The following is a 25,123-nucleotide window of genomic DNA, read 5'->3' as shown; positions in this document are numbered from 1 at the left end:
TTAGTTTGGATTTAAATTGCTACAGAGAGTGAAAAAAAGAGAGGGTGATAAAGGCCTACAGATAAACCTTGAGGAAAAGCACATTTAGAAGGTAAGGAAGACAAATAAAAGCCACCACAGAGAAGAAGGAAGTTGGGAGAGTGTCTGATCATAGTTCCTAATGGGGAGGGGAAATCTGAGACCAGATTACTGTCCATGGCTTATGTGGATGGAAATTCAGCAGGCTGCCAAAAGCTCAGGATACCAAATCTATATGTGAGTTTGTCTGATTTCTAGAGAATAAGAAGAGACACAGTCTCTTCCCCCGCTGTGTAGCAGTGCACTTGGATGCTTTTACCTGTACCCTTTTCTTTTTCTCAATGCTCTCATCTCATTGTATTCGAATAATTTTGAAAGCTGCCCTGATAAAATAATTATTTTAGTAAGAGTCGTCAAATTCATTGATGATCATAATTGTACCATAAAATTGGGCCAATATGATGAACTTAAAGCATTTTTAAAATTCTTGATTGCAGGCAAGGAACAGATAATCTTCTTTTCTATACTTAACACATTTTCTTCTCTAATCTTCTAGCATCAAACCTTTTTGTTGTTGTTTTGAGTGTGTGTATGCACATGCGCACATGCATGCACAGTGCTGGGGATTGAACCAGAGCCTCACATAGACTAGGCAAGCACCTACCACTGAGCTACATCCCTAGCCCTTCAGATGTTGTTATGACTCCATACGTGATTCAGTAACATTTATAAATATATAGTCATATATATGGTTGTAAATGTAGAGAGACTGTGTCGATACACCTTTCTGTAATTGACACAAAAATTTCATAGAACAATCCTTATCCTTATGTGTGATTCACTCTAATATTTGCTACACTAATCTACTACTTTTTAACATATTTTGATAGTGACCCATTCTGTTTTAAGGGAGAGCTGGTAATGGTCACAGGCTATCATTTGAAAAATAAAAATATTCTGTAGGTTAAGACGTAGCGCCTGCTCGCTCACTTTGCCTAATGATAAAAATCACCTGGAAAAGCTAAAAATAGAAATTTCTTAGGGACCATACTTCAGTGAAGGGTGAATTTTCTGTATGTGTATTTTTAATATACAGTGAAGATTATTCTTAATTTTAGTCTGTTTGTGCTGGGAGCGAGAGCTTTTGTGGGAGAAATTGCCTCGATTTTGGCAGAAACCCTCACTCTGTTGTTTGCCAAGGACCACATGTGTCTGGGTGCTAGAGTTTGCTGACTCATCACCAATTTTGCCTTGGGGAACTGGGTAAAAGACAGCTGTGGATCAGTATAGTGCTGTCCTGCAGGGGCCCTGCCAGTTAGAGATGTACTTGCTTACATTAACAAACTCAAGGAATACTTTTATTTTGTATTTCAGTTGAGTCTTACAAAAAACATGGCTTATGTGAAAGACAAAACTGACTTAAAGATAAGAAAGGGAACCTTAATTTTCATAAAATAGGAAACGCATTACATCATTTAAATTAGAGATAGAATGTTAGGGTACTTAATCGACTGTAGCCTAAAAACCCAAACGCAGTATGGTATGGTTTTATTATTGTAGGAACAACACTAAACACACTAGATGGTGACACACGCCTGTAATCCCAGCTGCTTGGAAGCCTGAGGAGGAGGATCACACATTCAAAGCCAGCAGGAGCAATTTAGACCCTATCTCAAAATAAAATAAAAAGAGGGCTTGGGGATGTAGCTCAGTAATAGAGCTCTTGCCTGGTATTGAGAAGCCCTGGGTTGATTTCCAGTATTTGAAAACTGCTGTTTTATTTACTAAAAAAAAAAAAATGCATATATTAAAGAAATGCTTCTATCAAGATGGGGTATCCTGACTCTGGTCTTGGGATACCAGGCCTCCCAACCACCAAAGAAGACCTTAACTAGAAAAAGAATTTGAATGACAAAATCAGAAGTATATATTCCATATATACACACAGTATTCCTTGCCTTGTTGAAACTTTATGCAAAATTAAATATTTTAGGCTTGAGGTTCTTCATATCTAGTATGTCATGAATTCCTTTCTTAACTGAGTGCACTTCCAAAATCATTTCATTATAGCCACCATGATTACAGGTGTACACACCTTGGCCCAGTACTTCTGACCCATCTTTACTGAGATTGTCTTGTATAGATAGTGATTGTATTGCTAAATTTATGTATGGCAGTGCTTCACTTCTCCCTTATTGTGTAGGTTTGATGTACTATATAAGGAAATATTCCAGATTGCTGAGGCTCCAATATTTTTATAATCTGGGCTATTTTCGGTAAATCTTTTAAAAATATGTAACAGACTTGCCAGCTTTGTAAAAAGCATCTGAAATCTAATCTTTCTACATTTCCTTTGGTAGTTATCTCTACCTATCCTTGGTAAGAAAACACCCACATCAGTCTCTTCCTGTTTCATATTCCCCAAATGGCAAGCTTCTCCCAGCTACAAAGTTTTCAGTGTAAGCCGTTACATGTTACGCAAATTGAGGCAGTTTTCTTTATGCCTGTTTTTCCATGTCTTGTTTCACTGCTAGGATCTTTAGTCCAGTGTTAAATAGAACCAAGAATGTGGATGTCATGTCTTGGTTCCTGACTCTAAGAAAGCATTGAGCACTTCCTACCAATTTAATTTATTTGATAGATAAAGGGCAGTGCAGGTTTTCTTCGTGTAGTACACTCTGAGACTTTGTGACTCTCAGGGTATTTGTCTATCCATCTAATCTGTCAGAAAAATATACATAATATCCCTTTATTATTTTAATATCTTAGAACCTACACTAATGGGCCTCCCCATTTTTTATATTGTTGATTGTGTAGGGTTTTTTACCTGATTAACCTGGCTAGATATTTATCAACTTTGTTGATCTTTTTAACGAACCGACTTGTTTATTTTCTTTGTTTTCTTTATTTTCTGTTTTTTATTTTTATTTTGTACTAGAGAATGAACCAGGTACACTCTACCACTGAGCTACACCCCTAACACACACAGACACAACCCTTCTTTTGAAATTATCTTGCTCAGCTATTCAGGTGGGATTTGAACTTGGGATCCTCCTGCCTTAGTTTCCCTCAGTGCCGAGATTTTTATCTCTCTTTGTTTTTTTCCCCTTCCTTTTTTACTTTGTATTTTCTTTGCTTTAAAAAAAAATGGGGTATTTTGAGACCTTATATCATTGGTCTTAGATCTTTTTTCCCTAAAACTTAACATTTAAAGTTATAAACTTCCCTTGAAGCACTTCTGCACTTCCCTTGAAGCATTGATGTGTTGAGTTTTTTATCTTCATTTAATTTGTAATATTTTAAAATTTTCATTTGTGATTTCTTTCTTGAATCATGGATTATTTAGAAGCATATTTTTTAAATTTCCAATTTGTGTGTGTGTATGTGTGCGTGTGTGTATCTTACTGTTTTCCAGTGTAATTCTGTTATCAGAGAATATACTCTGTATGATTACTGGCTTTTAAAAATGCATTAATTGAGCTGGATGTGGTGTCACATGCCTGTAATTTCAGCACTAAGGAGGCTGAGGCGGGAGGATCATCATGAGTTCAAGGCCAGCCTGAAAACTACATAGTGAGACCCTATCTCAGAAAACAACAAAAAATAAAAATAAAAATGCATTAATTCTTGTCTTTTGGTATTATGTTGCTGTATATTTGTTTTTTGGATGTATGCATGTGTAAATGTTTTAGGTTTTGTTTTACACCTTAGCGTATGATTTATCTTGGAAGATGAACCATATGTACTTAGTAATAATATATATTATGCAGTTATTGAGTGTAGTGTTGTAAATATCAGTTAATCAAGGTAATGATTATATATCAAGATATTCTCTGTACTGATAGTTTATATAGTTGTATCAATTGCTGAGATAGAGGAGTTAAGATTTATAAAGTATAAGAACTTATTTCTCTCTATATATTTTTGTACGGTACTGGGGAATGAACCTAGGACCAGGTACATTTTCTGCTAGCACTCTACCATGAAGATACACCCACAGCCCTGTTTCTTCCTTTCACTTTGTTAATTCCTATCACTTTGATTCTGAAACTCTGTTGAAAGACTGTTTTGTTTATCAGTGTTATGATTTCCTGATGAACTGACATTTTTTTATGAAACATCCCCCTTTAACATCATTAATACTTATGTCTTACATTCTAGTTCATCTAATATTAATTTAGTTAATCCAGCTTTTGTGTGCTTAATGTTTGCGTGACTTATCTTCTGTCCATTTGTACTCAATTCCTCTGTATATTTATTTATTTTTATAGTACTGGGAGTTGAACCCAGGGCCTCACACATGCTAGGCAAGTGCTCTAGTGCTGAGCTACATCTCTAGCCCTATGTCTTTATCTTCAGTGGCTCTTTTGTAGAAAGTATATAGTAAGTGTCTTAGCTACTTTCTTGTCACTTGGACACAGTACCCGCCACCCACAACTCTAAGGAGGAAAGTTTTGTTTTAGTTCAGTTTGTAGAGGTTTCAGTCCGTAGTCCCCTGACTCCAACACAGAGGGGCATGGCAGAGAGGCATAGCTCATGGCATGTGGCAGGAAGCAGAGAGAGATCAAGCAAGGAGGGAGGGAGACAGAACCTCTAGACAGTACTTCCAGTGACCTCCCCACATCACATTCAGCCATAAACTCATCACGGACTCATCCACTGCTGAGTATCACACCCCCCTGATCCAGTCCCCTCCTCAAAGGCCCACCTATGGGTGCACAAGGCTTTGAGGGACATCTACATATAAACCATAACACTGGGTCTTTTATCTACTTTGATAATCTCTGCTTTTGAATCAATGCTTGGCTGTTAACATAATAAAGTAATTAGTGGGTTTTATTTAGGTGTATATTTTATTGTTTTTTGTCTTTGCCTGTTTTTTCTCTTTTCTCTTTTCCTCCTGTTTCACTTTCTTTTGGATGGTTAAATTTTTTTTTTTTTAGAATTCATTTTATTTATTGAATTTGCACTTATGTCTATTTGCATGATTTTGTTTTCTTCCAGTGTTTTCTTCAACTTTCTTTATCATTTCTTATAATGTGAGTCTGATGTCTACAATCTTTCCTGATTTTCTTTTGCTAGAAATACTTTTATTTCACCTTCAGGGTTTTTTTAAATTAAATTAAATTAATTTATTTTTTTGTACATTTTAGATACGCATGATAACATTCATCTTAGGGAATTTATACCTGTATATGATATATTGTGCTTCTTTTTTTCCCATTCCTCTCCTCTTCCTTCAACTTCTCTTTACCTCCTTATTTATTTATTTAACAGTACTGTGGTTCGAACTCAGGACCTTATGTTTACAAGGCAGGCACAGTACCATTGAGCTAAATCCCTGGCCTGCCTCCTTATTTATAAAAGCTTTATTTCCATTTTTTCCTTCACCTTCAGCTTTTAAGGATCCCCCCCACACACACACACACACTTTTTTTGCAATACTGAGGATTGAATTAAACCCAGGCACTCACATGGTAGGCAAGCTCTCTCCCACTTATGTGTAGCTCTTTTTATTTTATTTTGAGACAAAGTCTTGTTAAGATACACGGTGTGGCCTCATACCTGCCATCCCCTTTTCTCAGTCTTTGAGTAGGTAACTGGGAGTACAGGTGTGTGCCACCATGCCCAGCTTGGAGAATTTGTTTGTTGGAAATAGAATTAGAAGTTTGAGAGTTTAAATACACTGTTCCACAGTTTTCTGACCTCCCTGCTCTTAGATGAGAAGTTTCAGTCATTAAAATTGCTTCTCTTGTTTGTGATTTGTGGTCTCCCAGTTTGTTTGTTGCTAGTTTCAAGATTTTTTAATTTCTTTTTGATTTTCAGTAGTTTGATTGTCATGTGCTTAGGGATAATTCTCTTCAAAATTATCCTCTTTGCGATTTGCTGATTTATTTTGAGAAATTGGAGGTCTTTTGTGCTCCAAATACTTTTTCTGTCTTCTGTCTCATTTTCTCTTTTCTTTTTTTTTTTTTTTAAGTTTTAAAAAATGATATTGGTACATTTTAGGTATACAATATAATGACATTCATCACTGGAGGTTTGTACCTTTACATAATATACCTTGATTCTTTTTTCCCCTGTTTGACTGAAGTTTTGTTTTGTTTTTATTTTTTTTTTAATTAAATACTTGAATTTATTGGTACATTTTAGGTATACAGTACAGTTACATTCATTGTTGGGATCTTGCACCTCTACATGACAGGTCTTGGTTCTCATTTTTCCTCTTGTCCCTGCCCTCCCTTCATCCCCTCCTCCCTTCCCCATCTACAAACACTTTATTTCCATCTTTTCATTATCTCACATTTTTTTCTTTTCCCTTATTACCCTTCCCCTACCCATCCCACCCTACACCTTGAGCCCCTTGCTTCCCATTTCTTATAGGACTCCCATTACCAGTATATTAGGTCTTTTGCAGTTGTTTCACAAGTACAATTAATTGTGTGTTTTTTCTCTTCTCCAAACAAGTTTCTTTTGATTTTATATTCAGATTTATTGACTCCTTTGATATATCATTTCTTTTGGTAAGCCTGTCCAATTTTTGAATTTCAGGTAGTATGATGTTTTTTAACTTTACATCTCCATTTGGTTCTTTTTCGGTTTGAATTATTCTGCGGAGATAACCTATTCCTGTGGCATGTTTTTTTCCCTCATTGATTCTAGCATCTAGGTTATCTAAGTTGACATTTATTGATATCTTTTCCCTTGAAAATTCTCTAGCTTTTGTAGATGGAGTAATTTTGAATATATACAAACATTGTCAACATTATATTGTACAGACTTAGAATTTTTTAAACATTTCTTATGAGTGTTGATTTTCTTTAGCAGGCAATTAACTTGATAACATTCAAGCTGTGCACTGTCATACCTGAAAAAGACCAAGCTTCAGATTTCAGTTCACCCCTTTAAGTCTCAACTCCAAGCCATGTTTAGTTTGCTGTGAGCATGCATGGATGACAAGTCACCTGAACCCAGTGCTGAGTTTCAACAAAAGATTTGGCTTTTGTTGTTGTTGTTGGCTTTCCCCTTCCCAAGGTTCCCTCCTACTCTTTTGAAATCCTGGTCGACCCAATTTGCCTTCCCCTGTTCCTATGACCTGAAAGATAATTTGGTTTTAGTTTTTCTCCCCGCTGGGCTTTAACCACTCAGCTCTGCCTTACCACCGTTGTAGTCATCTTTTTATCAAAGCCACAACTTAGGGAAAAACTCACTCTCTTCTAGTTGTTTGCTCCACACCTCTCTAAAACTTACTGCACCAAAGTCTTCCAGTAAGTTTTTCTGTTTTGTTTTTGGTATATTTTTCACCTTAGTTATTTTTTGAAGGTTCTGTGGTTAGATACTCTATACCATAAGTTGAAAATCTGCAATTCCTTGTTGAAATTTTGTCTGCTTATTTCTATCGAACTTTAAGGTCTCTTCTGATTTTTGCTGTGCCTTCTGCATAGCTCATAGGATTCTGAAATACCCAGGCAATCTCAGAGTTTCCACTTGCTCACTTATGTATTTGTACAAGCTCTTTGTCTTGAGTTTCCCTATAGTATATATAAATTACTTTAGATTCCCCATCTATAAATTAGAGAGATTTTAGTAGTTCCTTGAGGAAGTAATGGGCTTAGTTCTAAGTACAATTTTTACATGTGAAATACATAGTACAATGTCTAATACATAATGTGTATTCAATAAATGTTTTCATCCCTCCTCATGCATCAAGGGCTCAGTCTTTTGTATGACTTTAAAATGGTATTTTGCCTTTGTGTATCTAAAATCCTTTGGGATCTCATTGAGCCTTTTTAGCTTCCCCACCCATATTAAAAGCTGGTGACTACAAAATCTAGTCAGAATGACTTTGGCAATGCAGATTTGACTTATCTCCAGTGTCCTGTACATGCATGCCTGTCTCATCAGGTACCACTTGACAGTCATATTGGGTAATGCACACTGCCTCATGAACAGGCATGCATGCATGGCCTTGCTGTGAATGGGTTAATGTGTCTCAGTACCTACTATTTGATAGCCCATGTAGCTTTCCCGTAATCATTTCAAAATCTATGCCCCAAACTGAAGTCTTAATCATTTTCTCTCTCCACCCTCAAATCAACTTCTGCTGCCTCTGTATTTGCATATTCATTTAACAGCACCACTAAATCATTAAAGAAAAAAGTGATATTTTCTTAAATATTTTCAGTCTGGGGACATAACTTAGTGGTAGAATAGTTGCCTAGCATGTAGGAGGCCATGGGTTAGCACTGCAAAACAAAAACAAAAACCGAAAGCCTTTAAATCTTCTCATATGTTCCCAGAGTTGATTATCAAATCCTACCATGTTCTCATCTCTACTCCTGTTGCCCTACTTCGGTTCAAGCACTCATTTTACATCTGACTATGCTGCGATCCTTCATTTGTTCACTTGTCTTTAGTCTAATTTAAGTAGGTTGCTCTTCCAAACAATTTTTCCTTTAGCACATTTTTTCATTCTTAAAACTTACCATGGATTTCCTAGTCCCTTCATGATAAATCCCTAATCCCTTGGCAGCCTGCACAGAGTACCTGTCCTCCTGCCTCTGTTTTCCACACAGGCCCTTGGAGCCTCTCTGCGCTTCCTAGACTGATCAGCTTTCCTTCAGGGTCCTGTGCCTTCTAGCAGAGGAGCTCTAGCTCCTCCCTTCTTTTCTGGTTCTTTCCTATTTGTCTTTGAAATTCAGGTAACACTTTTTATTTCTCACATCTTGTCAGCATAAGTTGAAAGACACCCCCCCCCTCGCACACACACACACACCATGGTCCCACAGGGCTCTGCCATAGTATTTATATGATGATGCCTTTTTAGTCTGTGGTCACTGCAAGCTCCTCAAGAGCAAGCAGTATCACACACGCTCACTTCTGTAGATAGTATGTTTATTTCCATCAGAGAGTAAGGATTGCAGGTGATGTTCAAAAACTAAATGAATGAAGCTGGGCGTGGTGGTGCATGCCTATATTCCCAGCACTTGGGAAGCTGAGGCAGGAGGATCATTGAGTTTGAGACCAGCCTGGACTACATAGAAACAAAAAACTAAATGGATGAGTCCTATTTAACCTTTTCTTGTTGCCCTTGATCATTTCTGTGAGCCAAAGTGATCTGTCTTCATTAAAGGTAATAATTATCTCTGAAACATATATGGTATACTTACATTTTTTATTTTGAATGTTTATTGACTTTCAGTATTTTCTTACCAAAGACCCATAATTTAGGGCTAGGCTTCTACCTGAACTAACCAATGGTTATGCCTCACTGTAGAAGTTTTTCACCCCTAGCAATATGGACATTTTTGGCCAGGTAACTCCTTTTTACAGGGGCTGTCCTGTACAGATGCAGCATCTCTGTCATCTACCAATAAAGGCTAGTAGCATGCTTCTCCCCCTTCCTGCTCACGACAGCCAAATATTCTCCATATGTTGCCAAATTCGCCTGAAGGAGCAAAATTGCCTGCAGTTGAAAATCACTGCTGTATAACTCTCAGCATAAACCTAATTTGTGACGTGCCTAACTGTTCTTCCCTGTGACAATCACTAGTATACTTATTATATTTACTCTGGTTAAAAACATACGATGATGTTCCAAATTTTAAATAATTTCTTTTGGTCCTGCCTTACTCTTTGGAGAAATCAAAAATAAAGTGTTCATTTGCTTGTCACTTCAAATGAAATTTTTCCTTTCTAGCATGTCTTCCTTTCTCCATGAGCTCATTTAACCATTAAATCTTAGGGAAAAAATGAGAGCAGTGGGGGAGTTGAAAATTTTCAGTGCCATGTTCTACATATTTTAAGCTTTGAAAATTGCTGCTGACAGCGATTAAAGAGAGGAGCAGACTTCTGTTGAGTTAAACTATGTATAGTCTGAATTTGATAAAATATGAAAACTGTTAGTCAAAGTGTTTCACACATCTCAGATATCTTGGTGTTGATTTCTCTGATTTTCCCTCTCCTTACTTTCTGCTCCCTGCCAGGCTATTCATGCTCTTATGGGGAGTGCTGTGCAGCCCTTACTGACTTCTGTGGGAGATGCCATCGAGGCCATAATCATCACCATGCATCAAGAAGATTTTTCTGGGTAAAACTTTTAATCAGAAATTTGCCTTTACTGCCTTTGTTTTTCATTCCTCCTTCATATTGGAGATCAATCCTCTGACTACCTAGAAAGGAGGGCGGGATAGCAGGCTAAAGAAAAAAAGACAGTAGAGATTTGTATAATTTTAGATATACAGGGCGGGGAGGTCAGTGCCTCAGAGCAGGCAGACAAAGACACTCCAAGCTTGCCACTGTTGAGTGGGTTCATAGGGAATATCAGATGACTCTGAGGGCAGCAGTAATCCTAAATTGATGAGGATTTTATAATCAAAGGAAGAATCAGATGACTCCGAGGGGCGGACTGTGATAATCTTAATCCTATGAAGATTTTATGCTAATGAGCATTTTAGTTCATTGAGGAGCAAATTGGTAATTAGGACGGTGAGATGAGTAAAACTTCTTACAACAGTGGGTGGGATGAGTTAAGCTGATAAAGAATTTGTCCCTTCCCAGGTGAAACCTTTCTCTTTTTGTATTACTAGTGAGTTCTCAAAGACCCAAGATGTCTTCAGCTGATGTGTTCTTGCTCGAGCATCACAGCATCACAGGACTAGTGAGGCCTCAGAGAGCCCTAATCATAATTTAATTGTGAAAAGATTTTTTCCAAAAAATTATGTAGAATGGCTCCCAACAACTCCACACCTATTCCCTAAGGCCCCTTGTGACCTAGGCTTACTGCTTTTGGGACAGCATTGGCCCATGACCTCCTATTACTCATTAGTGCTGTTAAGAGATTGGAACATTTCTGTTCTTGTTTTCATCATTTCTCTCCTTGTGTTGAAGCATAGAATATGTTTACAGAATTCCGCTGCACACTTGGGAATTTTGGTAGCTTGTACCGTCTTCCCTTTCCAGTCTTAACATTTTCCTTGCTTCTCACAAATACCCTCTCCTTCAGCCAGCTTGTTCCCCTAGTCACAGGTTTGGTATCCCTTGTGTAAAAGCCCACACCTCTGGAACTATGCTCTTCTGACTTTGAGAACAAATCATGACCAGCCTCTTCCAGACTGATTTTCCTTCCTCAGAGTTGCTTAACACATTTAATATAAAATAACTGATGTCTGATGACATCAGTAAGAGTAAGAGAAGGAAGATACCAAAAAGAGGACCCTAGACCTCAAAACAATAGGTAAGTATCTCTGAGGATGAGAGATTACACACACACCCAAGAGAGGAGACACAGTGTCTCACTTAGCATATTTAACCCTACTATCTTCAACTTCTACATCTTGGCTGCTTTATAAATACCTTATATTTGTGCGCAATGCTCTGCTGTGCTTTCTTAGGTGAGAATCTCTTATGTAAGGCTTTGGAACAGCTAAGAAAACTGAACTTTAGCAATAGCCAAGCAAGTTTATATTCTAACAAATTAAATCAAGCATTTAATCCACATGGAGGATTGATAATATGTATTTTTAAATATTTTATTTTACTTATATTGGCATATGCTTATAGAACTTGGTTTAGTATTTTATACTGCTCAAAGAGAACATTGCAACTAACTCAGTCAAAACTCTTGAAATTGTTCTCTAGAGTGGTCCCAAGATTAAACTGTGCTTTTTATTAGCATAAAAAGGATATAAAAGACTAACCGACTGGTGCCTAAATATGAGACTTACCTCACCTTCACAGATGTATGTAAACTGAAAACAAAGGGATAGGAAAGATATTCCATACTGTTGAAAACCAGGCAAGAGCAAAAGTAGATAGTTATTCTTAAAATAGACAAAATACACTAAGTCAAAAAATTGTAAAATAAGGCAAAGGTCATTATGTAATGATAAAGGGGTCAATTTGTCAAATGGATATAATAATTATAAATACATATATACCCAACGTCAGAGGACCTGAATATGTAAAACAAAGATTAAAGGGCCAAAAGGAAGAACTGTATTGTATCACAGTAGTGGAGAATTTGATACTCCACCTTCAATGATGGACAGATGTTCAGACAAAATTAATAAAACAGTGGATTTGAACTGTATTTTTAATCAAATGGACAGATACATGCAGAAAATATGAACAGAATATGCATTCTTGAGCACACATAGAATGATCTTAGAGAAGTCTGATGTTAGACTACAAAGCAAGTCTGCGCAAATTTAAGAGGATTTAAATCGTATCTTTTCTTACCACAATGGCATGAAATTAGAAATCATTAGCAGGAAAAATCTTAGAACACTCACAAATATATGAAAATTAACCTGCCTTTGAACAACCAGTGGGTCAAGAAGAAACCTAAAGAAACGTAAAAAATTGTAAAAGAAATACAACATACCAAAACTTACAGGAAGTGGCAAAAAAAATTTCTACATATTTACAGCAATAAGTGCTTGTACTATATCAAAAAAAGAAGAAAGATCTTGAATAATCTGTTATACTTCAAAGAACTGGAAAAAACAAAACAAGACTAACAGCATAATGAAGCAAATAAACAGAGAAGAAATAAATGCAAGAGAGACTTAGAAAATAAGAACAATTGGCTTTTTGAAAAGATAAAATTGTCATTGACTAGCCCCTTTGATAGAAGATGCAAAAGAGGAGACACTAGAACTGATGCTATAGAAATACAAGGGATCATACGAATTTATGAAAATTATACACCAACAAATTGTATAATCTGAAAGATGGCTGAATGGCTCCTTAAACATAGAAAAGGTCAGGGGGTAGCTCACTTTCTGGTCCCTCTTCTGTCTCAGACAGAAGCTATCTTTTTTTTTTTTTTGTGCTATCAGGGATTGAACTCAGGACCTTTCACTTGCAGGGCAGGTAGTGGAACCACTGAGCTAAATCCCTGGCCCAGAAGCTGTCTTACTCAAAATAAATTCTTCCTACTCTTAAAAAACAAAAAGGTCAGGCCAGGGATGTAGCTTGGTGGCACCATGCCTGCCCTTGCAAGCCCAAGATTTTGAGTTCAATCCCTGGTACCAAAATAAAACAAACAAAAAAAGGCTTTACACTTCTGGCTAGGATGTATAGAAAAAAGGAACCGATACAGCTGTGATGGAAAATTGTGTGGAAATTCCTCGACACATATGTCTTCACATTAATCAAAAAGAAATATGAAATCTGAGCAGAAGAGTAAGAGTAAAGAAATGGTATCAGTAATAAGAGTCCCCAGACAAAGAAAAAGCTGAGAAACTGATGGCTTCTACCAAACATTTAAAAAGAAACTAATACTAGTCTTTCTCAAACAATTAAAAAAAATCATAGAATACTTCCTATTTTGATGAGGCTTGCATTACCTTGATACCAAAGCCAGACAATGATACCACAGAAAAGAAATTACAGGCCAGTAACCCTGGTGAACACAGATGCCAAATGCACAACAAAATATTAGCAAACCAAATTTGACAGCACTTAAATATATTCACCATGATCAAGTGAGAATTTTCCCCTGGGATAGTCAATATATATATATATATATAAAGCAATCACTGCAACACATTACATTAATAAAATGCACATAAATCACATGATTATCTCATTAAATGCAAAACACTTGACAAAATTCATCTTTTCATGATTTAAAAACAAAACAAAACAAAACAATCTGAACACATTAGCCATGGAAGGAATATACCTCTTAAGAGAAATGATAATGGAAATACAACATACTAAAACTTATAGGATGCAGCAAAAAAGTTTCTAAGAGGGATTTTATAGCAAAATAGTAAAGTAAAAACTGCTTATTCAAATAGTAAAGTAAAACAGTAAAGACTATGATAAGCCCACAGCTTATCAATGATGAAAAGCTGAAAACTTTTTAAGATCAGGAATAAAACAAGATATCCACTCTCACCACTTCTATTCAATATAGTAGTAGAGCTCTTTGCCAAAGCAGGTAGGCAAAAGAAAGAAAAGGCATCCAAATAGGAAAGGAGGTACTGAAAGTGTGTTTATAGACAGCACAATTTTAAATATAGTAACCCCTGAGGACTCCCATCAGAAACTTGTTAGATCTTGGCCAATTCCTACATGCTTACTATGCTACCTTCTAGGGAGGCTGAAGGAAGAGGGTTACAAGTTCAAAGCCAGCCTGGGCATTTTTTTAGTGAGATCATGTCTTCCTGATACGAAGCTGTTATTTCAGAACTATAGTAATTGAGACAGCAGGATACTGGCATAAAAAATAAGCATATCAACCAATGAGACAGAATAGAGAGCCCATATTTAGGGTCAATTGATTTTTGACAAAGGTGGCAGTATCTTTTGTTTCTCTTTAGATTATATAAATCTTGCATTTTACAAAACCATAACAACACATAACGAGACAAAAACATTCTCTTCCATAAAGGGTTTGGGGAAGACCAGATATCTACATGCTGAAGAAGAAATTGGATTCTCATCTTATACCATACATGACTCAAAATGGATTTTTAAGACTTAAGTGTAAGACTTGAAGCTATAAGAAATACTAGAAGAAAACAAGAGAAAAGTTTTAATATGACACTGGTATTGGCAGTGATTTTTCTAATTTGACTGTAAGGAATTAAAATCCAAAATCTGTAAAGAACTAAAAAAATTCAAATTAAAGCCATAAGGGATATGACTTGACACCTCTCAGAAGGCCTATAATTAAAAGGAAGACAGATCGCAAATGTTGATAAGAATGTAGAGAAAAGAGCCCTCGTATACTATTCATGGGAATGTACCTTCATACAGCCGTTATGAACAACTGTAGGGTAGTTCCTCAAAAAATCTTAAAAACAGAATTATTGTATGATATAGCAATCCCAGCTTCTGAGTCTGTATTCTACAGACTTGAAGTCAGTAAGTCAAAGAGATATCTGCACTGCCATGCAGCAGTTTTTACAGCAGCCACATTAGGGAATCAACAAGTGTCTGCCAGCTGGTAAAGAAATGTTTGCAGTGGGCTACTATTCACATTTCAAAAAGAAGGCATTTCTGTCAATTGCTACAACATAGATGAACCTGAAGGACATTTTACTAAATTAAATACAGCAGACACAGAAAAACAATTACCATTGTTGTCACAGCATTTGTGAAATCTAAAACAATGGAATTCATAAAAGCAGAAAGTAGAATGGTGATGACGAGCTTGGGTTGGGGTGTAATGAAGGTGATGTTAGATGATACAAAGTTGCAGTTAGGAATAAATACGTATCTAAGGTGATGATGTTTTATCATCATCACATATACATATAACATCACTATGTACTGTACTTATTGTAACCTGTCAAATTTAGTAAAAAAGACATGAAAGAAATTGTTACTCTTTTAATTATTGTTTGGCCTGTAGCCCTTTGCACTGAGAAAACCTCATTAAAGGTAGACCATGTAGCAGACTAAATCTAGCAAAGCCAGTTCCTCCCAGTCTCACTAAGGCTCCCCTCTGCTCACACACTGTTCCACCCTGTAGTGACACCACAAACGGGAATGTTCCCATGCATCCCTCAATGACCATGCCATTAGTAAGACAGTGTTTTTTTACATCTGGACAAAATCCCCTCTAGCTGGGACAAAAGCCTCTCTTTCTATATTTTTGTCTGCTCTGGAAATGGGGACTGCTCGCTAACGTTCCGTTTGTGATAACTATTGCTGCATTTGATGGTCATCAAATTCACCTCATTCTCTTGCTCTAGGAATTTTAGTCATGTCTGTTCATCTCTAGACCCTCCCCAGTTCATCCGCATCATTCTCAGAACATGGAAACACTTAAATGGCTTTTTGGAAAAGATTCAGCATTATGTAGCCAGTGATCTCATCTGTTAGCCAGTATCAGGTGATTTCTAATTTGGGTTAACTCTTCTTCCCTATAAATATTTCATATTCTTTTAATATAGTCTTTAAAGGCCAATTGTAAACATTTATAAGTTATAAATAGTATATCATGGAGCATCAGCTGGCATCATCTGTTGATCCAAATTAAAGCCTTTCCAGAGCTCATCATCTGGAGGAAAAAATGCAAACCACATGTCCTGTTGCATAACCACTTCCACAGTCAGAATTCTGCTGTTGGCCTCATCTGATTAAACAGCACAAGAACAGAGATATTGTTGCCAAGGATTTTGTTTGGAGAGGGCAGCATTTTCTGCCACTGCAAAGTGCAAAATGCTATTTCGGGCTCCATTATTGAGGCTTCCCAGGCAAAACATGGGAGTGTGTGGAGTTATGGGGCTGGGAGGGACGTAGAGAGGCCAGAGAGTGAGCCTGGCCCTTGTAGGATTCATCCACAGCAGAAGGCTGTCTGTTTCATTCTTAGTAATATTTTTGGTAAATGGATTCTAAAATTCCTTCAGTAATCCTCCCGATACCTAAGCACAGTCTTTAAAAATATAATTACCATTGTTTTATGCTCTTTAACACTTAGGAAAAAAAATAAATGGTGCCTTTTATTCCATGAAGGGAAAAAGTTACGAAGGATTGAAATAGCACCCAGTGAGGGGAAATCAGTGCAGTTTATTGAACTAGTTCTGAAAATGGCTATTGTCTTCTTTTTAAATTTACAGGCCATTATCCAGCTCGGGAAAGCCCGATGTTCCTTGTTCGTTGTACATGAAGGAACTACAAGGTTTCATTGCCAGAGTTATGAGCGACTACTTTAAACAGTTTGAATGCTTGGATTTTGTCTTTGACAACACTGAAGCTATTGCCCAAAGAGCAATTGAACTCTTTATCCGCAATGCCAGTCTCATAAGACCTCTTGGTGAAGGTGGGAAAATGCGCCTTGCTGCTGATTTTGCACAGGTAAGTGGGTGCACAACTCTAAAGGGAGCAGATGCTCTGCCTCAGTAAAATGCTGCCTGTTCATCAGGCTTTGTAACATAAAGTAAACCCACTTAAAACTAATTTGTTAAATTTTTAAAAGAAATAAGAATTTTGATTCCCAGCACCATAATAAATGAGTGAACAGATGAGTGGATGAATGAATGAAGAGCAGAGTTTAGTTTTGTTTTGTTGGTGCTATACTGGGATTAAACCAAGGGCCTTCACATGAGCTGTATACCCAGCTTTTTAAAATTTTGAGACAGGGTCTTGCTATATTCCCCAGGCTGGGCTCAAACTTGAGAGCTGGAATTATAGGCATGCATCTCCACACCCAGCTCAATGATACTTTTATAGCAGCTATGTTATTTGTGGTGTTTAACAAAGTAATCATCCCTCATCTCTGATCTTTTAAGATTAAGTTAAAGTAGCTCCTTGCACAATAAATATTTCCTGTTTTTATATTAAATGGGCGTTGGGCCAAGGATTTAGCTCGGTGGTTCCACCGCCTGCCTCACAAGAACAAGGACCCAAGTTCGATCCCCAGTACCAATAAATAAACCAACCAACAAACAAACAATAAATGGGCCTTTCTCAACTATTTTACCATCCCATGAGGTCAGTATTGTTTTTTGGGGTTGTTTTTTTTTTTTTTTTTTTCCCTCTGGTGCCAGAGATCGAACTCAGGTCCTTGTGCTTGTGAGGCAGTCAGTGGCACCACTGAGCTAAATCTCCAGTCCCTCAGGAGATCAGTATTGATGAGACTAACTGATCTGACTGACCTTGTTGGAAGATGACACAGGTAATGAAGTAAACTTTGAACCAGTGAGGAGAGAATTTGAGAGAATCTGTAATCCCACAGCAGCCAGCTCAGTATTCCAGGGGTGTGTTCTAATTCCCTGAGATGTACAGGGAACCAACTAGATACAGATTCTGATTATTGGTCTCCCTTTTCTAAGTAGAGAATATTTGTCTGTGGCCAGCTGTGCAATCATTCCAAGCTCTGTGATATTTCTGAGAGAATGAAATTAAAATAGCAGAACCATAATCAGCTTGTATAGAAAGGCTTTTTTTACTTTTACTTTAGAGCAGATTTTTAAAACCTTCCCGTAGTATCAGAGCCAAAGAAGAAATACCCCAAATATCCACTTTCATGAAAGAATTCAGAAACAAAGATGACTCCTATTATACATGTGAAGGGTGAAATCGATTTTTAAGCCTTTCAAACCTGTTCACTTTACTAGCCTAAATAGTTATTCAAATGGAGTCTCCATAGTAGTTTGCCAGATTCTTCTTGCTTATAAAGATAAATGTTAATATCAGTATTTATTCTTGAATGTATCCGAGAGTGTATCTTGGTTCATTGTTCCTGCACTGACAGCTCCTACCTTGCCCTGCTCAGGTGATGGCTGTCAGATGCTCCCTGGGGCCTGATGTCCTTAGAAGAAGGACCAGTCAACAAATCAAAGGTTTCAAGAGCCAGGCTCTTGCCTATTAAATGATCTAGCAGTTATTTTTCTGCAACTCCAAATGATATGCATAAGGCCACTAGACCACACCAAAACGAGAGCCTTCCTTTTGGAAGGGAAGGCTTCCCTTTAGCAGCCACACAGGAAAACAGAAATTAATTAAATGTTCCTGTTAATATGGCTCTCTTTTTTCTTATCTGTTTTTGTCACCTGTATTGTTAGGCATCTGTACATTTTGCTGTGCTTTACAGGTAAACTCAGAATTTTATATAAACAATGTCTTCTCTCTTCCTGGATTATAGGCTGCTTATTGAAACAATACAGTGATGTCCTAGGACCTGCTCTTAATTGTTGGAAACACTGTTAGCCTTACTCAGCCTGGCCTCTATTCTTCTCCCCTTCCTCCTCCACACTGTTCTGTCCCCCTCCACCCCTCCCCAGTTTGTTCGCATTCTGCTCCAGCTGGTTCTTGAGTCACCTTCCTGGAGGCAGCATTTCACATCCAATCAGAGTGGTGGCCAGGCAGGAGCTGGCCAAGCTGCCATGCTCAGGCGCATGGGCTTCATCTTAATGATATGTTGCCTAAGAGGCTTGAGAGTTGGGAGGCATTGTCCTTTAGCCCTTGCTGCTCACTCCCAGTACTCAGAGGGCCTGCCCTCAGTGGCAGGGGGAATGTCTTCCACAAACTGCAGGGTTGAGAGTTTGATTTGCAGTCCTTTTTTATTGACATGATACCCTTCTTGGTAATTTTATTACCAAATTTCTTTACCAGAATTTTCTGTATTCCTTCCCTTAACATAAATGAAACTTGTCGGTGATTATTCCTGACTTAAGGTTGAGGACATCTGCTTTTATTCTGAAATAGAGAAAAGGCATTTGTACACACAGCATTTACTTAAGAGTATTCTTTCTGGCGCCACAGTGGCATTTATTGTCTGGAGTCTGTAGTGATGGAGAGCAACCCACCTCTAACCATGGGTGTGGCTCTTGTCCTGTGAGCCATGGGCACAGGAGAGACAGATGCACCATTCTAATTAATATTTGTGACCAAGTAGCTTTGGCAGATATGGTCCAGCTATGACATCAAGGTCCCTGCCTCCATTTTTTAAGCTAAATTTTGAGCCACGCCTGGTGGGACATGCCTGTAATCTCAGCTTCTCAGGTAAAATCCTAAATTTGAGGCCATTCTGGGCAATGTAGAAAAACTTTGTTTCAAGATAAGAAAACAAAACAACAACAAAAAAAGGCTGAGACTGTAGCTGAGGAGTGCTGCTGTGTTTAATCTCCAGTACTGCCCCCCCAAAATAATTAAATTGTGAATGTGGAGTTTGTATTTTATTAGGTTTGATTTCTTGCCTCCAACTATTTCTCTGTTGTTGTATTTCAGCTTTCAGAACTGTGCTTGATTGGAAGTGTTTTTTCAGGGTTAGTCAAAACACTTAAATAGGTAGCTTTATCCTGACATTTATATTCATGACAGGCACCCACTGTGAACTAGAAAGCCTTTTAACTCCGTCATTATTGAAAGTTCTATCAATTTGTATTCAAATTCAAACAAAGCCACTGAGGTCCCTGGGTCCCTGGAACCAAGAACACACAAATGCTCTGTGGGTTTGAAAGGGTTCTTGTGATAAACTGCCAGCTATACTGGCATAAATCACAGAAAGAGAAAGCTCAACAAGGGACCGGTCAAGTAGGTTTGGGAGTGCAGGTTATTTGGCATAAAGTCTAATTGCATAGATAGATTATGATCTCTTTTAAGAGTTGGGTTTTAAGAATCCTAACTGCTCCTCACTGGTCACAGTGCAGAGAGAAAGTAGTTGCAGGGTGCAATCTGGAGGGCCACAGTGAGGGAAGTACTGACCCCCACCCCTCAGGAATCCAGGTCACAGGCACAAGGTGGCTTCCTACAGGTAATTAACTCCCCACTGTGGCCACATGGTCTCCATGTCTACACTCTTCACACAGCAGTTCTGACAGCGCTCCACTTGTCCAAGGCCCCTGGGGCTCCGAGAGTTTGCATCTCTGGAGATTTGCCCAAGGTGCCCTCTGGAGCCTGTGTCCCTTCTACCCACAGTTTCTTTACCCCCCTCAAGGGAGAGATGGGCTAGTGAAGTTGTCATTAAATTGCTTAGTGGTACTCTTAGCATTTTCTACTTAGAAGTTTTCTGGTGCCCTTTAAGTGAACATTTATATCTTTTTCACTTTGCCCAAAATATACACATTTAGAAAATAAGATAATCAGAATTCTTATGTCTGTTCTAATTCCTCTGGCCTCCTCTTCTGAACAGTGTCAGGGCAGGAGTGCTCTGGGAGTACCCTGAGATGCCTGGTGGTGAAGCACATGTCTGAGGTGGGTGAGGAGCAACTAATAACCAGCTCACTTGCCTGCTGCTGACCACCTACCCCTCCCTCCATGCAGGAGGACTGGAGAGAGGCCATTGCACAGGCCATTTCTGAACCCATAGCTACTTGCAGTGTCACCTCCTCTAAAAGGAACACGCCTGCTCTTTAAAATATGGCCTTTATTGTTTGATGGAATTTTAGCAGAAAAAAATGATTTTCAAAACCCAACAACAACAAAAAGAAAGAAACCCAATAGGTCCCTAATGGATGAAAATTTTATTTTACAACCTTCAACATTTTGCACTTGTCCTATGGCATAGCAGTCTGTTGCATCATTGTAGATTTCTCAGCCTTCTGAGGTCATATTCTCTCACACAAGTAACTTTTCCCCAGACATTTAGTTGTTTTAACCTCAAGTGCTCAGCCAGAACATTATTTGCTTTGATCTTTGAAGACAGTGAACCACTAAGTTAATTTTTAAAAATTGGCCAAAACGTTTCATAAATAATGTGTTTAAAACCCTTTTATATACAGCTAGGTATATGATTAGAATTACCAAATCAAAGGTGGGCGATGATCACATCTTTCTTTGTAGCGTGTAAAGTAAATGGTGCATTTGAAGGAGACCAGAGGCCCCCACAAAGTGAATAAAGTAACCAGGTCCCAGGAGCAGCCCCTCTCTGTCTTTTGAGTTTGAGAACAATGGTTCACACCTGTTCTGCTTGCTGGCTTTCCCCCCCTCCTAGATTTTCCTTTTTTTTAACTTACTTTTACTTATTTTAAAGTTTTTCAACTATGTACAATTTCCCTCTTGGATACACTTTGTACAGCGTGTGTCTTTTAACCTGTAAATGAGGTATTAACATGGCCATTGTACATTTTCAAGACATCTCAAGGAAGCTGCTCTCCAGTTCTCCTCAGCACTTAGTTCATACATTTTGACATTTAAAAAGGGCCTAATAATAATCATTATGTGTGTATTTGTATGTGTGTAATGTGCATTTATTCAGTGTATTCAAAATCATAAGAAATGTGAATGTATATATGTGCATATATTTACATACATGCATAGCCTTTCTTATAATTGTGTTGAATAATCACATTGTTAGAATAAATCAATATCCTCTTCACTAAATTTAAGATTCTTTGAAGGCAAGGGAACTGAATTCATCATCTTATCCCCATGTGTGACTTGGTACCTGGCAATTAGTAGCCAGTCCCACATGCTTCTCAAATGAATGTCTGATTAGGGCTTCGAGGTCTACTGTGGCGAGACTTTGAGCACTTTTTCATGGGGCTGCCAGCAGGACAGAAAGCTCACTTTTTTCCTGTGTTTTTCTTGAATAAAGATGCCACACTCCCAGCGAGCAGCCTATTCTCAGCCATTTTCTAAACTGTTCTCGCCCAGGGTGCATACTTAATAGCAAGAGAAGAGAAACAGTTTATCGTCTGAGTGCACTTCATAAAGAACAGAGAGCCCAATTAGTGACAAGCAGAATTTTCTGGGCAAAAGAAGAAAATAAAGAGAAGTGAAAAGTGTGCTAAATTCTGTCAGATGCAGATTAATTTACTAATAAAAGAACATTTTCTAAATACTGAGAGTAATTGCTGACATTTAACGAACACTTACATGCCACACGTGTAGAGCTTTGAGGAATTCATCCGCTTAAGTACATAATTCTATTAGGTGGATGTCATCATGTCCATGTTGCATGCGTGAGAGCTGTGCCTAGAGGAGCTCGCTGATTTTGCAGGGCCGCTCTGCCAGTGACTGCACTTTTGTGATTCTGACACAGATGAGCTATAGGAAGGGTGAGAGAGCTGGTACTTGGGCCACATTGACAATAAAAATTCTCATCATTTACTTTCATCATAAAAAGACTTGAGATACCTACTTAAAGTATAGATATATAGTTATGAAAACTTTTCCTAATACTTCAATGGAGAAATGATTAGACTTTCTCCTTTTATTTAACCAAAAAAAGGGTTTTTTTTTGTTGTTTTTTGCAGTACTGGAGAATGGATACAGGGATGCTCTGCTGCCAAGCTATGTTCCCAGCCCTTTTTTAATTTTTTGACTTAGGATCTTTCTAAATTTCCTAGCCTGGGTTTGAACTTGCGATCCTCCTGCCTTAGCCTCCTAGAGTTCAGGGATTACAGGCATGTGCCACCACAGACAGCCTGTTTTTGTTTTTATGAAGGAATTTTCTCATGTTAGTTTCCTTTAGCAAATAAGTGTAAAAATTATCTAATTTCTTGCTTTTGGGAAATATAATTGGCTTTCAGAACTTGCCTCACAATCCAGGTAACCTAAGTTTATTGCAAGCTGAAACTTGTAACCAGTGTGTCCCAAATTCTGCTTGGGTTTCTTTTCTTTTCTTTTTTTTTGCGGGGGGAGGTTACCAGGGATTGAAGTCGGGTCTTGTGCTTGTGAGGTAGGTGCCAGAATTACTGAGCTAAATCCCCAGCCCTCTTAGGTTTCTGATGTGAAAGCTGTGAAGTATCTTTTAATCTTTCAGATGGAGTTGGCTATGGGTCCATTTTGCAGACGAGTATCTGACTTAGGAAAGTCCTATCGAATGCTGAGGTCATTCAGGTGAGACCTAATTCTTTGTTAATATATTCATATGCTTTTAGCAAATGCTTGTCTTCGCTTCAGATTGAATTACATAAAATTGTCAGCATTCAATTTTTTTCTGAATAGCAATGGTAGCTTGATATACATTGTCTTAAAAGTTACCATTCACATCAGAAGCCTATATAGAATTACACGTAGTGACTAGTAAATTAGTGTGTATATGGTCTCTTTTTGAGTTAGAGTTCATAAGAATGAGCTAGGAAAGTTTATTCTCTTCCTTATAGGGGTAATTTTTTTCATTTGTTCACTTATCATCTTAATCCGATCTATTTCTCAAAATATCATAGGTTATGTTCCATGATAAGGACATAGCGGGACTCCTGTGGAAAGTGTTAAGTGGCCTGAACTCTGCGCAGTACAGGAATGTACTGGCTATCTTGGCTAATACATTTGAGCACCAGACTTAGAATTGAGCTTCATGGAAACTAATTCAAAAAGAAAAGCAGCAAATTAATTCATATTTGTGATCTAAGACTATGCCAGTTTAACAGAATAAAGTCTGTTCAGTACTGAACACTTAGGCTTGTGTCAGTTCAGATTTTATAGAAACATTGAATAACTTCATGACTGAGATCTTCAGTGGAAGGTCTTAGCAGATGAGATATTGTTCATATTCAGTAAGCCAAAGAGTCTCAAAGTTCTTCACATTACACTCCACATAGAAAATATTTACCCTCAGAAAGGAGGCCCAGGGGATCACCATAAGCCATACTTAGAACAGCTTTGTGTGCACAGAGTGCCACACGGGAAGCCTGGGCATAAACTAACATCATCACTGAGTTCAAACTGATCACTTAGTGTATTTCTGTGAAGGTCCAGGCATGCAGCTTCGCAAAACCAACTCAGTACTGCAAAGAAGAGTAATCATTAAGTAGTATGTCCTTTTAAATGATTGCATTACTCTCTTATGTCATCAGGCTATAGATTAGAAAATTCAGGAAATATAAGAATCCAATGAAATAGTAAGAATCCAAGAACTACAAGAATATAAGAAATACAAGAATCCAATGTTGCTGGTTGAGAGGGGAACCCAGTGCTTTACTTTGTCCATTTGTAATTGACACAGAGGCACTTTTTGTTTTTAAATGCCAACACAAGAGCATTTTATTTTTTCCTACATGAAAACTTACTTCCCATCTGTATTGGTCTTATTTCCTGTCGGGACAAAATGCCTAATGCACACAGTTTAAAGGAGGAGAGGTTTGTTTGGGCTCACAGTTTCATTTGATGGTCAGCTGCTCCCAGGCAGAAGCATCACAGTGGGAGAAGATAGCAGAGCAAAGTTGTTCAACTTGCAGCATCTGGGAAGCCGGAAGCAGGGAAAGATCCAGAGGGGAAGAGGCTGGGGACCAGATGTAGTACCCAAGCTCCCATCCCCGTAACCTTCTTCCTGCAACTGGGGCCCATCTCCAGTTGCCCATTCAGTCATGAACTGTCAGTGCATCCCCCTGGGAAGACAGGCACCCTCACAACCGGTCACCTCTGGGAGTCTCCCTAGACAGTCAGGTCGGCACTCAGGACTGGCCAGCACACCACCTATACCAAGGTAGATTTCAGGAAAGTTTAAAATGACACCACAGGTATTTTCAGGTCCTTCCTTTGGCTCAGCTCGGATCTTTTGAAAGAGATTTAAATACTTTATTGAAGCCATAGAATTCTGCATTACAAATGTGGGTGATTTTAAAGGTTCTTATACTGCCAATCCATTAGTCATTTGTACCATAAAAATAACCTTAGTAAAACTCCTGTGTAGCCTTTTACTCTAAGTAAGATAGTAGCACAGCAACAACCACTGGGTAGTAAAAGTAATTTTTTT

At 38.0% G+C, this 25,123-nt stretch overlaps 1 protein-coding gene across 1 annotated transcript in view; it reads left to right on the top strand.

The window, feature by feature from the left end:
- Cog5 (component of oligomeric golgi complex 5) overlaps positions 1-25,123 on the top strand; it is a 275,944-nt gene that overhangs the window by 236,218 nt on the left and 14,603 nt on the right. Inside the window, exons 17-19 of the mRNA XM_033756778.1 lie at positions 10,005-10,108; positions 16,599-16,836; positions 23,189-23,265. Coding sequence (XP_033612669.1) covers positions 10,005-10,108; positions 16,599-16,836; positions 23,189-23,265 — 419 coding nt within the window. The remainder of the gene's footprint in view (positions 1-10,004; positions 10,109-16,598; positions 16,837-23,188; positions 23,266-25,123) is intronic.

Source organism: Fukomys damarensis, unplaced genomic scaffold (genome assembly GCF_012274545.1).
Source record: "Fukomys damarensis isolate Sample0158 unplaced genomic scaffold, DMR_v1.0_HiC HiC_scaffold_4, whole genome shotgun sequence".
In the NCBI taxonomy this organism is placed as follows: domain Eukaryota; kingdom Metazoa; phylum Chordata; class Mammalia; order Rodentia; family Bathyergidae; genus Fukomys; species Fukomys damarensis.
Note: the sequence above shows the minus strand (reverse complement) of the source record. Positions and strands in the feature narration are given on the sequence as shown.